This window comes from Dicentrarchus labrax, unplaced genomic scaffold (assembly GCF_905237075.1).
Source record: "Dicentrarchus labrax unplaced genomic scaffold, dlabrax2021, whole genome shotgun sequence".
In the NCBI taxonomy this organism is placed as follows: Eukaryota; Metazoa; Chordata; class Actinopteri; family Moronidae; genus Dicentrarchus; species Dicentrarchus labrax.
In genome coordinates this window covers 1,691,344-1,706,343 of record NW_026136706.1, presented here as the reverse complement: position 1 = coordinate 1,706,343, position 15,000 = coordinate 1,691,344, and the positions used below count along the sequence as shown (strand labels likewise).

General features: G+C 40.5%; 1 protein-coding gene across 3 annotated transcripts in view; it reads left to right on the top strand.

Moving 5' to 3' along the window:
- The window catches only part of LOC127365104 (myosin light chain kinase, smooth muscle), a 55,975-nt gene that overhangs the window by 2,204 nt on the left and 38,771 nt on the right, over window positions 1-15,000 (top strand). The window contains exons 2-13 of one of the 3 annotated variants that reach the window (XM_051402832.1): window positions 1,983-2,104; window positions 2,827-2,989; window positions 3,983-4,190; window positions 5,927-5,972; window positions 6,492-6,657; window positions 7,931-8,096; window positions 8,176-8,197; window positions 9,979-10,081; window positions 10,423-10,499; window positions 11,281-11,381; window positions 11,636-11,845; window positions 14,176-14,313. In XM_051402832.1, the coding sequence (XP_051258792.1) occupies window positions 2,831-2,989; window positions 3,983-4,190; window positions 5,927-5,972; window positions 6,492-6,657; window positions 7,931-8,096; window positions 8,176-8,197; window positions 9,979-10,081; window positions 10,423-10,499; window positions 11,281-11,381; window positions 11,636-11,845; window positions 14,176-14,313 (1,396 nt within the window). In that variant the 5' untranslated portion in view covers window positions 1,983-2,104; window positions 2,827-2,830. Of the gene's footprint in view, window positions 1-1,982; window positions 2,138-2,826; window positions 2,990-3,982; window positions 4,191-5,926; window positions 5,973-6,491; window positions 6,658-7,930; window positions 8,097-8,175; window positions 8,198-9,978; window positions 10,082-10,422; window positions 10,500-11,280; window positions 11,382-11,635; window positions 11,846-14,175; window positions 14,314-15,000 lie in introns of all 3 variants that reach the window. The other 2 variants (XM_051402831.1, XM_051402833.1) reach the window with 2 other exon arrangements.

Genomic DNA, 15,000 nt, shown 5'->3' with positions numbered 1-15,000 from the left:
CGTCTGTTAGCATGATATCATAACCTGGGACCTGTTCAGTCCTCAGTCCGTTAGCATACCAATGTGCCAGTACCACTCTTTGAGAGTAGACATCCCTACTGTATGAACATATGGGATGTTTCAACCCACTGCTCCTGTATTGGTGCTGATACACATGTTATTAAGCAGATATCATCTAGATCAACTAATTACTCTCAGTTCACAACATCATGGTTAGCAACCACCTCGATTTTGTATATGTTGTATGTTATATACAACATTCAATTCAGTTCAATTCAGTTTTATTTGTATAGCGCCAATTCATAACAGAAGTTATCTCAGGACACTTTTCAAATAGAGCAGGTCTAGACCGAACTCTTTAACATTAATTACAGAGACCCAACAGTACCACCATGAGCAAGCACTTGGAGACAAGGGCAAGGAAACACTGCCTGTTAAAAGGCAGAAACCTAGGACAGATCCTCCGGCTCTAGGTGGGTGGTCGTCTGTCTCGACCAGTTGGGGTGAGAGAGAGAGAGAGAGAGAGAGAGAGAGAGAGACAGAGAGAGAGACAGACAGAGAGAGACAGAGAGAGAGAGAGACAGACAGGTGCACAGACATACATACGCAGACACATAACAGACAATATAATACCTGAGTGTGTGTATGAAAACAACACAATGTAAACAGGAAACAGGCACTAACTATAAAACATACAACACTAAACTACTATACATTAGAGGCTCTTATTTAATGGACTATATTGTCTGTAAAAGTGTGCTCATACATCAAGTTATGTCTTCATAATGCACAGTGCCAATGAACTGTGTGTCCCTCTAATACAGTAAGAGCAGCAGTGTCCTTTAAATACACAAAAACCTGTATGTGTGTGTGAGAGAGCATCTGTGTAACAACTGAACTGCTGACTGGAAACTTTCCCATCAGACTGTCTCTGTTTTCTGTGTTGTTCCAAGGCCGTCTGTTATCTGTGTTTCTGTGTGAACGTCAGTAGAAACTGTTAGTGTTATTGATCGTCTATCAGTTTATCACTCTCTGTTGTTACATGTTATTCTTCTTCCTGTTCCCTGATTCACTTGTTTTCTCTGAAGGTGGAGCCACAAACATTTACAGGCAGAAGGTGGAAGAACTTTTCCATCGAGGAAAATAACTCCTGTGTCGTTCTTTTTTCTCCTTTTGATGAACAAATACTGATATAACCGATGGTGGCAGCAGCTATGCTAACCTCTTTAGAAGCAGCCGTTGTTGTTTTCCAGCAAAAAGTCACTTCTCACATCAGTTTTTAGACACATCTTAGCTCTAGCCTCAGTCCGTTAGCATGACATCATAACCTAGGACCTGTTAGCTTCAGTCTGTTAGCATGATACCGTTTTCTTTTTTTAAAATATCAAGCTAGTTTTTGGGAATATCTCCTGACACATATTTTGTAATTTCCACTAAAACTAACAACATTTCATCATCGTCAGCTGTGTTTTCTGCTAATTAGTTAATGTCAGCATGCTAACTGTCAAGGTAAATATGTCGGGCCTGTAATCTTCACCTTCACATTCTCCGTCAGCTGCTGCTAATAAACTTTGACATTCAGGTTCGACCCCCAGCACAGCGTGTTTATGGCAGCAGGATTAGCATTGTTAGCACACTGCAGCAGTTTCTGGAGGCAGCTTCATGTATTCAACTTTAAGAATGTGGCAGGTTTTATATAAAGAGAGAAAATGTCTGGAACTAATCAAACGCTGATGTGATTACTGATGTGTAGTTCCTGCTTTAGCTCCAGCACTAATGTGGACTTAATAGGAAGCAAAGGTCGACGTTTAGATAGAAATGTAATTTTACTTCAGGAACAGACAAGTGCATTTAGCAGCTATTAGAGGCTTTAAAGCCATGTAAGGCAGCTGGAAAATGTTTGTGAGTATTAGCAGCATATTTTAACTGTGACAGCAGGAAAACTAACAGCAGCTCATTCTGTTTGTTCTGAAAACATTCAGCCGCCGTTTCACCATCTGGTCGACCGAACCGACGTCCAACCAACACAACACCAACTCAAACAGTCTGAAATAACTGACGGCTGACAGAGCGTCGCACTGAGCGTGCTCAGTGATCAGGAGCTGTGAGTGCCCGACCCGTACCTGCTGACCAATCGGTACTGAGCGCTAAACAACTCGTTAGCTACTTCCATCATCTGACCTGTTACCTTTAGCCTCAGTCCATTAGCATGATAGCATAACCTGTTGGTGGTGAAGACAACACCTCATCATACTTCCTCTTTTGATATTGTTTTGATGTGAGAGACCCCCTGGTGGCAGAAACTACACACTGCATGTTTAACAAGGTGAAAGTTGAGTCTGATGATCAGTTACAATGAGGAAACTGTTTCCTTATAAGGTCAAACATGTTCACTACTGATCACACACACACACACGTATGATGTTTTTATCTTCATGTGTTTGATCTGTTCATCCCTCAATGCACACACACACAAACACACACACACACACACACACACACACACACACACACACACACACAGTCTTTGTGTTAATAATTATTCTCATTTATACATTTGAAAGTTTTATTTTTTGTAGAATTAAAGGTGAAAAAAGGAACTTCCATTAATCAGCCTATAAATAATAAATAAGATAAATAATAACGATTTAATCAACATACAGATTCACCAGATGTTATATTTACTTGGTTTTATGTTATTGATCAATAAGTTATGAAAAAAACAATATTAAAATCAACATTTTAATTTTAAATAAATATAATTTATTCATTAGTTTTTAATCGCTGATATTATTTTAATATTGTTGTGTTTTTCTGTCTTAACAGCAGGATGAGTGATGTCCGGTTGGTTTCTGCCTCCTCCACCGTCTCCAAGGTAACAGGCCCATCACCGGGATGCAGTTCCCGCGGCAACGATCCTCCAGCCTTCGTCCTTCCTCCACGCAACGCCCGGGTCGCCCTGGGGGGAGACGCCCGACTGGAGGGGAAGGTGCTTTCAACTTTAAATAAAATAATGAATCAGGTCGAAACAAGAAAACATGAGAAGAGACGAGGGAGGAGGAGACGAGGGAGGTGGATGTGAGAGGAGACGAGGGAGGTGGAGACGAGGGAGGTGGATGTGAGAGGAGACGAGGGAGGTGGAGACGAGGGAGGAGGCTGTGAGAGGAGACGAGGGAGGAGGAGACGAGGGAGGAGGCTGTGAGAGGAGACGAGGGAGGAGGAGACGAGGGAGGTGGATGTGAGAGGAGACGAGGGAGGAGGATGTGAGAGAGATTAAGATGTCTGTGGTCTTGTGATCGTCTGTTTCCTGGTGTGAATCAGTCAACCAAACACACACACACACACACACACACACTGTGCTGTAGATCAGTCTGAACCCTGTGAGTGAGGGTGGACAGTTTGGGACATTTCTATAAAGTTCTGAGTCAAACTGCTGCGTTCATTTTAGGTAGCACACAGAAACTTTTACAAACAGTGTGAATGTGCTTCTAGTGACTGTAAGAGCTCCAGTCTGACAGCAGCTGCTCATGGCTGGCTACCTCTGTTAGCTCTGACTACCAGCTCATTGCTACACTGCCGTGGTCAGTCTGTCAATCACTGCAGTCGCTGTCGAGGCCACGCCCCCTACAGTCGCTGTCGTCTGCAGGAGTTAAACTTTAAATACTGAAAACAAACTTATTAAACTTAATTCTCTCAGGAACAAACAGATTTCTATAATCCCACAGCACCTGAACGCACCGTCAGTCCACAGCTCAGTGATGGAGCTGCAAGGCCTCATGGGAGCTTGAAGTCATCACACACATCTGCACGCCACATGTTGCACACACACACACACACACACACACACACACACACACACGCTAACATCAGTGTTAGCCTCTCGGACACACACCGTATTGATTACTGTGGATATTGATCTCTCCAATATGGCGGCCGCACAGAGGAAGCATTGCTGAATCCAGGTGTGACGTCTGTCTTCCAGGTGCGTGGTCATCCTGAGCCTCAGGTCACATGGTACAGAGAGGGGAGGGCTGTGATTGGTGGAGAGCGCTGTGTCGTGACGCAAGGTGGGCGGGGCACCTTCAACCTGGTGGTGGGCGGAGTCAGAGAGGAGGACCTGGGCCGTTACACCTGTCAGGCCACCAATCAGGCCGGGAGCCGACAGGTTACCGTGGAGATCCTTCTGGAAGGTCTGAATACCTGAAATATAATTTATAGTAATACTAATGATACTTCTGCTACGCTATTACCCCTGCTAATGACTCTGTGCTAACTCAGTCCTTCAGCACAATATTAGCTTTTCTATCGCTACACGATAGTGAGGCGCGGGCCGACCCCGCGGGTCGGGTTGGGTCGGGTCATTAAGGATTAAATATGTCCAATACAGCCTACTTCTTAACAACACTGTTGGGTAAATCCACCTGCGACCTGACGTCACACAAGCGCCTATATATATATTTATTTTTATTAAGATTTGAATTTGTTGTTGCCAGTTTCCAGTGCCACTCGAAAGGCTGTTTTCAAGCACATTTGTCAGACCAAATAAAAACCTTATTTAATGACATATTTTGGTGACCACTGCAGCCAAAACAACACAAAAAGTTAATTCAATGAGAAACAATAAAAGTAATAATAAATGGATCATAATCAAACAGTTAAATGTTTATTAAAAAGAATAAAATAAATGATAAAATATAAAAAAAGTACTGGATAGAAAGTTTTTAGTTGTGTAAACGAGAGTTTACATTAAAGTAATAAAAAGTATTTCAGTAAATCTGCAGATTTTTGTCTCATAATTCATTTTTTACCTCAAGAGTTGTTTTTAAACTCTAAAATAATATTAATATTATCCTCAGTATCAGTGAGGTTGTACTCTCAGCAGTGTGTGTGTGTGTGAGTGTGTGTGTGTGTGTGTGTGTGTGTGTGTGTGTGTGTGTGTGTGTGTGTGTGTGTGTGTTTTTATTGCGTCGTAAACAGCTGAACGGCAGCTTCCTGTCTGTTAAACTCACACTGTGAACTAAACTGTGAGCTCCTCAACACAACTGATAATATTAAAGAACACTGAGATCATCGACCTCCTCATTGTCAATCAGAGCTCATTAATAATCAATAACCTGAGCTGATGAAGAGGAGATTAATTAACATTTAACACAGAATTATCTTTAATTAACCGTCTAAATCTGTGTGTCTGTAGCCAGAGATCATTTAATTTCTCCGTTAACCTTCAGTTCATTAACAGATTAAATTGATTCGAGTTATTGTAGGAAAATTTATATTCCTCCAAGTCTCCATGAAACAGGAAGCAGAGCGCCGTTTAGTTCCTCATATTTCCTGTAATAAAGGCAGTAGGGAGGCAGCTCAAGGCAGATACAGTTAGCAGTAGCAAATTAGCAGTTACTACTACTTCAGCTAAAGCTATCCGTCCATCAGAGTTGAAGCTGAGCAGCCGGAGGACGTCAGAGGGAAAACCAGGAAATATTTTCTCTATAAAATCTCCATAATTACTTTTGTCACTGTTTTCGGACAAAACCACAAATCTAGAAAATAATCCTCAGGGTAATCAATGATAAAAAGAATCTAAACAAGATAAAACCTAAAGACTAAAACGATTATTGGATAGTAGAAACACTACCGCTGTTGTCCACAGGGGGCGCCAGAATCAACACTAACTGAAAGTTCTTTGTTGGTGTGTTAAATTAAATTTGGGACCATTAATTTACATTTAGATATATTTTAATCATCACAGTTTATTTATTAATCACTAACAGTTTGAAACCCTCTGTCAGTGTGTCTTTATATTGTCTGTAGTTTCTTTATTTAATTGCTTTAAATCACTTTAAACTGTTAAAATGTTGAGGAGTCAAACACTAAAGTCCGGACCTGTTTTTGCTGGTTCTCTCACACTTTAATGTTTTTCCACCTGCAGAGACTTCTGGGAAGAAATACGTCCTCCCATCCTCCATGAAACCAGGGTGAGCTCCTCCTCCTCCTCTCTCCTCGCTGTGTCTCTGGAGTCGAGTCGCGCTGATAAACGAGGAGTCGTAACTCTTCCTCGCTGTGTTGGAGGAGGTTCTGGGTCAGACTCAGACCTCCTTAAATCCTCCACAGCTGCTCCTCAGGAGGTTTCACAGGTTTGATCACAACAGCAGACGTTCGCTGTTGTTTCCTTTCGCAGTGTTTCAGAATGTGACATTATAGTACATTTACTCAACTACTTAAGTACAATATTGAGGTTCTTGTACTTTACACGTCTACTCTCTACCTCCCGTACACAGACTGTAGGCGCCAGCAAGCATCATCCTGGGCGTCAGCCAAAAGTGACAAACACTGACAGCTGTAAAATAACTGACAATCATATTTAGAATAAAACATTACAATCTGCAATGTTCCTATATTTTATTTAGACCATTAGCTCCATTAGAGAGCTCAGTTGGACTCTGAATGTCCTCAAACTGCAGAACTCATAGAACTCCATTTCCCATATTTCATAGGTGTCGCTCTGCGGTCCCGGCGATGGACAACAGGCCCAGCATTTGGGGCGAGAGTCCGCCAAAGTTCGTCACCAAACCGAGCCGAGTGTTCGCCAAGCTGGGACAGACCGGGAAGTTCTCTGCCAAAGCAACGGGACGCCCACAGCCCCGGGTCACATGGTTAAAGGTGGGAGGAGCTTAGTGGACAGCTTTTTCTTAGAGCAGACAAGAAGACATCACAGTAATGAAGTCTGGAAGGAATAAAGGCGTGAATTAAGATCTCTAATTTTAGCTGTTGATACGTCGGTGGAAAAAGGCAAACTTGTTGATCTGATGTTCTAATGTGCCGATGTAGAGTCAAATACGGCTGCTTGGTGAGTGGCTGTCCGCTTTAAAATATGACACTGTATGTTTCCCTCTTCCCATTTCTGGACACACAGGCCTTTACGATAATAATAAATAAATATGCAAATAACATCTGGTTAGACTTTCAAACTAAAGGTTGCATGGTTAACGTTGTGAAGTGGTCGCAGTTTCGTTAGGTTTAGGGAAAGATTGTAAAGTTACAAGCAAAAAAACCTTTAAGATTACATTCCCACTCATATTGTAACCCTATTTAACAATTTATTACAAAGAAATGTACAAAATAATCTTTGTGTTTTTAGATCAAAGTTTGTTGGACCTTTTGCTATAAGTAGCTAACGGTAAAGTTAGCTGCTGTTTAGCTCGTGCAGTGGCGGTGGGACGTAACATACGGCTACTGCAACAGGTCCCTCCCTAACTGCCTGCTTATACAGGAAATATGAGGAAGTAAACAGCTCTCCTGTTTCATGAGAATGAGTTCATGAGTTTAATGACTTTTGGTTTCACACGGGACACTAACAGCAATCTCCTGGGTTAAAGTCATGTGTTTTATTTTTGAAGCAGAGAGCCACTGACCAAGCAGCAGAAAGAGACCAATATCTCAGTTTTATTAGAATGCAGAAGCAGGAAATGACATGGCATCCTGGCAACAGGCCTCTAATTTAATAATTCGGGAATGATCGTCAGCCTTTACAGGAACATACAACTGAGTATCGTCAGCGTAGAAGTGGATATTTATTCAAAGACTGCCAAGTAAAACAAAAGGAGAACAGCAGTGGGCCAAGAACAGAGCCCTGATGTACTCCATATTTCACATTTGTATATATTAATTGTTATTATTATTATTATTATAAGAAAGACACTGTGTTCTTTCAGATAGGTAAGACTTTAACCACACGAGAGCCAGGCCAGAGATCGCTGTGTCCTACTGACGGTTCGGGGGAGAGGGACTTCTGGACATAAACCTTTGTTAACCTACGTGGAAATCATACAAAAAAAAGATCAGCAAAGGATTATGAGAAATGTAGTTCCAGTGTGTGATGATCTATCAGATAGAAGACAAAGAATGATAACATGATTCTGTCTCGCTGTCTCAGGGGGAGGCGGAGCTTCAGTCTTGTGGGCGGGTCAGTATGTACGAGCGCTCTGGTCTTCACTTCCTGGAGATACAGGAAGTGCATGCGGAGGATGCAGGAAGTTACACGTGTTTGGTCACCAACAGTGCCGGAACGGCAACCGCCACCGCGGCACTGAACGTCCAGGGTGAGACAACCAGTCAGGTTCTTGTTTTGTTTTTTAATTAAAGATAATTTGATATTTGACAGGATGTTTCTGTCCTCAGGTATTCCTGACGACTCCTCCAGGTGAGTCAGTCATTCACAGCCTCACACAAGAGTCTAATTTACTGCTCAGATACAAAGGTTTTACAGTATTATGACAATATTATTATTATTATATATATCGCTTCACATATTTATGCAAAAATGTAACACTTGCAACTGTCTCTCTGTCTCTCTCTCTCTCTCTCTCTCTCTCTCTCTCTCTCTCTCCCACCCACCTAGAGCCGAAGGGTCTGTCCTAGGTTTCTGCCTTTTAACAGGCAGTGTTTCCTTGCCCTTGTCTCCAAGTGCTTGCTCATGGTGGTACTGTTGGGTCTCTGTAAATGTTATAAGGAGTTCGGTTTAGACCTGCTCTATTTGAAAAATGTCCTGAGATAACTTCTGTTATGAATTGCCGCTATACAAATAAAATTGAATTGAATTTAATTGAATTTAATTGAATTATATATACAGCATTCACCGCCACTAGATGACCCACCGGACTCCATTCACCAAAACAGTAATTTTACCTAAAAGATCATGGCAACATTCAAACTAGACAGAAACTAAATTAAACTAATCAAAACCGTCTCTGTTAGTGTTTCCAACAATCACCAACTCTGGTTAGGTTGAAATAATCCTTAATTCACCGACGTAGAAGAGAAAATATTTCAGTAAAGAGCTGTAATGACAGCAGGGTAAACTAATGTTAATCTTTGGGATTCAAAGTGCGTCCACTAACAGTAGTTGTTGTTTGTTCCACTAACAGTAGTTGTTGTTTGTTCCACTAACAGTAGTTATTGTTTGTTCCACTAACAGTAGTTGTTTGTTCCACTAACAGTAGTAGTTGTTTGTTCCACTAACAGTAGTTGTTGTTTGTTCCACTGACAGTAGTTGTTGTTTGTTCCACTAACAGTAGTTGTTGTTTGTTCCACTGACAGTAGTTGTTGTTTGTTCCACTGACAGTAGTTGTTGTTTGTTCCACTAACAGTAGTTGTTGTTTGTTCCACTGACAGTAGTAGTTGTTTGTTCAACTAACAGTAGTTGTTGTTTGTTCCACTAACAGTAGTTGTTTGTTCCACTAACAGTAGTTGTTGTTTGTTCCACTAACAGTAGTTGTTTGTTCCACTGACAGACTCAGGATGTTATTGTCAGTGTCTGACAGCATTATGGAAAGGATCCCTACAGAGATAGACCTTTAGTTTAACCACAAACAGCCGTAATATCACTATCACTCTCCACCAGACTCCAGAGACAGAAACACTCATTTTACCTTCAGATCATCGTAACATTCAAACAGACGGGAACAAACTAAACCTACAACTAGTTTTTTATTTCAACAATCACCAACTGTGGTTTCATATAAGAATTATTTTATAATCTATTATATAAATAAATCCTTAATTCAGAGTTAGATGAGAAATATTAACTATTAATAGTGTATAATACTGGTGAAAAGGAAAATGTCACCTAGTTTTGGTTTAGTCGATATAATCGGATTATTAAAAAATACTTCAAAAAGTATTTTACAAAATAAATGTTTCTCTATCAGCTGGTAATAGTAATAGATTTCAATAACCACACAGTATTCCCATGTGACCTCTGTATATGTTTACCTATCTGTCACCTGAAGCTTTCACTCTTCTTTAAGCTGCTGTCTCTCTGACTGATGACGTATCAATCAGTGATCGATCTGATCAGGAAGTCTGAGGGTCGATACTTTTATTGTCTCCCAAAAGACAGAAATGTGTGTACGATTAAAGAAGTGCTGCATAGAAAACAGACGCACACATTAAAGTCTCTGTTGGTTGATCCTCCTCCTGCAGCTCTCAGGCAGAGCTGCTCAGACCCAGAGAGCAGCTGCTGTCTCAGCCGGGACCTCCTGTACAGCTCCCTCTGGTGGCCGGGGCCAGAACTGCAGCTGCTCAGGTCAGAGTCACTACACCCATATAAATAACATTAATAATAATAATAATAAAAATGTTATTATTGTACTGGAAGCAGTCAGTGATTGTGATTAACAAACATTGACTTTAAATAAGACTTGTTTAAACGAGTTATTACAGTCACAACATCTTTATCATAAATACAAAACAACAAAAAATAAAAGATAAAGATGCTGACTTCTATTTCACGGCATCTGTCTGTCTGTCTGCCTGTCTGTCTGTCTGTCTGTCTGTCTGTCTGTCTGTCTGTCTGTCTGTCTGTCTGTCTGCCTGCCTGCCTGCCTGTCTGTCTGTCTGTCTGTCTGTCTGTCTGTCTGTCTGCAGGTCCAGTCAGTCTCCAGTTCGGTTCCAGTTCACCCCGGTTCTGTCCAGCAGCCAGCGAGCAGCTCAGAGAGCAGCAGGTACAGAATGAAACCAGAGCTAACGTAACGTTAGCGGATGTTAAGTAGCAGTGGAGGTCTGGGGGGGGGTTAGTGGAGACTGAATTGACCCTTCATAAGCCCCGCCCCTTTTTACTATGTGCTCCAATCAAAGTTGCAAGCCTCGGTCAACTTCCTCCTTTCCTGTACTTAGATATGCTATGCTAAGCTAATCTATGTTGGAAAGACAACCACATTTAGGTTTTATGGTGTCTTTTTATTTTCACTAGTTAACTTCTAAGTTAAATTGTAATATAATCTGCTGTTATTAATGTAATATATTATTGTAATATAATCTACTGTTATTAATGTAATATAATGTAATATAATCTACTGTTATTAATGTAATATATTAATGTAATATAATGTAATATAATGTAATATAATATAATCTACTGTTATTAATGTAATAGATTATTGTAATATAATCTGCTGTTATTAATGTAATAGATTAATGTAATATAATGTAATATAATATAATCTACTGTTATTAATGTAATAGATTAATGTAATATAATATAATATAATCTACTGTTATTAATGTAATAGATTAATGTAATAGATTAATATAATATAATGTCATATAATCTACTGTTATTAATGTAATATAATATAATATAATATAATCTACTGTTATTAATGTAATATATTAATGTAATATAACGTAATATAATCTACTGTTATTCATTTAATATATTAATATAATAATAATGTTATGTATCAGCTGAAGCTTTGTACTGTGTTTGTTATCTGTGTGTTTCAGGGCTCTGAGGAGGTCGGCGTTGGGGTTCAACCTGCGGTTCGAGGCCGTACCTTTGGACCAGGAGGCCACAGAGGGAGCACAGGTCACATTCACCTGCCAAAGTAATTACAACCTTTGATTCTAACTTATTGATTACAAAATAACGTGTAGAGATTCTCCATAAAGTTAAACCTCAAAAAACTCACTATTAAAGTTGAACTGATGTGTGTGTGTAGATATCAGGAGTCACTACAGTGTACTGATGCATTCTGGGTAATAATCAGGACTTACTCGTGCTGTAACGAGGTGTAACGACAACTTTCAGCCTCTAGGTGTCGCTGTCTCCTTAACTAAATTAAAGTCTTCCCACTCTCAGTCTCGTCTGCTGCCGTTGCCACGGTAACCTGGCTGAAGGACGGGCGTCCGGTGAGGACGGGACCGGGTCTGCAGCAGAGACAGGACGGCACCCGTCTCACTCTCACCATGGAGAGAGTGAGACAGGTGGACCAGGGAACCTACGGGTGTCAGCTGATCGCCACCAACGGACCGACTGTAACCTCTGCAACCTGGACCCTCAGTGTGCACAGTGAGACCGTCTGTCTGTCTGCTGCCTGTCTGTCTGTCTGTCTGTCTGTCTGCTGTCTGTCTGCTGCCTGTCTGTCTGTCTGTCTGTACTGGGTGATGTTTTGTCTAGTTAAAAGAAGAAGATTTTTAATTCAATAATTGTAATAACTAACAGCAGGAAACCTGATAAATGAAACAGGGTGTGTTGGACTGAAGCTTCCAGCAGGTGGCAGCAGAGTTCAACACTCACAGGCCTGGATTATAATATAATATAATATGATATATTATATTATATTATAATATAATATAATATAATATAACAGTAATACAGCAGGAATATTAATCCACAAAGATCAGATATAATATTAAAACACTGACAGGAACATTTTACTGCACAATAATAATACTTTTACCTCAGTGAGGGTTATAATGCAGTATTTGTACTGCAGTATTTCAGTATTAGTAACTGAATGGACCTGAAAGCCTCACTGCACCTGTCTGTCACCATCCTTCCCCTTTCTCCAGCTAAAGCTAGCTAGTGTTAGCTTTCACGGTCTGCTGTGAAGATGCTGAAGTGACGTCTCAGTGTGTCTCCTGTAGTTTAATGAGGAAATCTGTACAGCCAGTTGAACACAGGGCCGACTGACTGTGGGGAGTTAATTTTAGAAGGGGCATTACAGCCACGCAGCGGGGCATCCACAGCGCTGGCTGTTTGCTATTAATTCCTGCCCTGCACTCAGTGGCAGCGGCTGACTGACTCTAGTGTTCATGAAATCTGTTTTCATCCAGCGGCTGTGAAGGAAGCAGGAAGCCTAAAACTGAGCTCATGTGGGTCCAGACTTTATGGACAGGATGCATAAAGTCTCAGGTTCCTCAGATCCTTTTCCACCAGCAGGGAACCGGCTCCGTCCAGGTTCAATGACCTTGTTCAGAACCAGAAATAAATCAGTTCAGAACCTGGAAAGTTGTTTCCTGACTGGAACTTAAACCCAGCGACAGGTTGTTGGTTACTGTGGTTCCACTGAAACAGAACCAAGGTTCAAGAACCAGAACTAATACATCTGAGAGAGAGAGGGAGAGAGAGAGAGAGAGAGAGAGAGAGAGAGACAGACAGAGAGAGAGAGAGAGAGAGAGAGAGAGAGAGAGAGAGAGAGAGAGAGAGAGAGAGACAGACAGAGAGAGAGAGAGAGAGAGAGAGAGAGAGAGGGAGAGAGAGTAGCTCTCTGGTGTCGTACGGCCGTTAAACAAATATGAGAGCTGGAACCATATAAAGACAAAACACGCTGCTGCACTGACTTTAACACACACACACACACACACACACACACACACACACACACACTGAAGCCGACCCAAGAAGGGCATTGACGGGGGAATCCACCCTCTGTGTGTTTGTACTCGTGTTCATCACATTTTGGGGACTCCAGATGTTTCACATCAGGAAATAAACTCCCAACTACAGTTCTTAAACATTAAAGTTCAGTAAAAATACAAACTAGAATTTATTAAAAAAACAAACAGTAACAACATTGAGTACTTAATTAAACTTAATAAAACTATATCTAATATAAACTATATATATATAAACAGAAAATAAATTTTCTTTTGTCAACATATTAAGAAAATGTAAAAACTAAATAAAAACTATAATTATATAATAACAGACTCGTCTTTTATTCCCAGCAGCAGAAACATGAGTCTGAGCTCATATTTACCAGAACGAGGTCCTGCTGACAGAAAACTCAAATTAATCAAGTTTCCATTAAGATCTGAGTAATTATAACTAAATTGTCAAACATAAAACACAAGTGGATATTTGTTTGTTGTGTGAACGTGAGTTGATCACAGAAGACAACACAAGGTCATTAGAAGAAGCTCCAGTCGAAGGTTGAAAGAACCTTCTGAGTGTTGAAAGAAAGTTGGAAGAACGATGGAAAACATGATGGAGAGCAGACACTTCTGTTAGAGCACCAGAATCTCAAACCAAACAATGGATGCTACAACCCAACAGACTCCATTCATTGAACCAGTAATTTAACCTCACAGATAATCACACTTCAAAGTGGACACAAACAAAATACAACTTTAGTTAGTGTTTCCAACAATCACCAACTCTGGTTTGGTGGAAATAAATCCTTAATTCACAGATGTAGATGATAAAAATAGCAGTTTCAGTCGGAGCAGACCGGCTATGGAAACAAACCTTTAAGCTTGGGGGTCCTCAGGGCTCCATACTGGGTCCTCTATTGTTTAGTTCTTGCAGCTCAAACTCAACCTGTTTGCAGACGATTCAGTTCTTTTGATTGAACACAATAACGATGAAGATGATGATGTCTCACCTTCCTCCATCAGAGAGCCTCGCTCCAGCTGGTGCTCGGTCCTCGTATGTCGGGGGCGTGGCCTCCCTGACCATTCAGAACGCGTCACGGCGTGATGAAGGCGTGTACAGCCGAGACGGAGCGGAGAGCAGCGCCGGAGTCCAGGTCAAAGGTCAGAGGTCATTCAAATTAATTACCTGTTGTTGTTTTCTTCTGTTTTAATACATTTAATCAACAAATGTTTACTAAACAAGGAGAAACATAAATAAATTAGTTTTTTAAAATTGGTAACTGATTTTTCTCTTTACTGAGTTCACTTTTTCAAAACTTTGACTGAAGCAAAGATATACAAGTAATAGATGTTAGAACAAAATAAAACAGGTATAAACACATAAAAAGATATGAAATCTGAATTACAATGAGCACATCTCTCCCCTAATGAGCTCTATGAAAGGCTGACCTTTCCTAAGCCGCGCCCCTTTTCGCTATGTGCTCGAATAACAGTTGAATAAGCCTCAGTCAACTTCCTCCTTTCCTGTGCTCAGATATGCTATGCTAGGCTAATCTATGTTGAAAAGACAACCACATTTTGAACGTGGTTAAAAGATAAAAGCAACATATATATATATCATATATTAAGATAACTGTTAGTAAAATGTTTGCTATACTACATCAAGCTCTAGCTAGTTAGTAACATCTTATGTTATTCTACAGAGGAAAACACTAGCTAACTAGCTAATTTACAGTGTTTTACTAACATTAGCTAACTGTGACTATATGTGTCACTTTTATCTTTTAACCATCTTCAATATGTGGTTGTCTTTTCCACATAGATTAGCTTAGCATGTAGCATAACTAA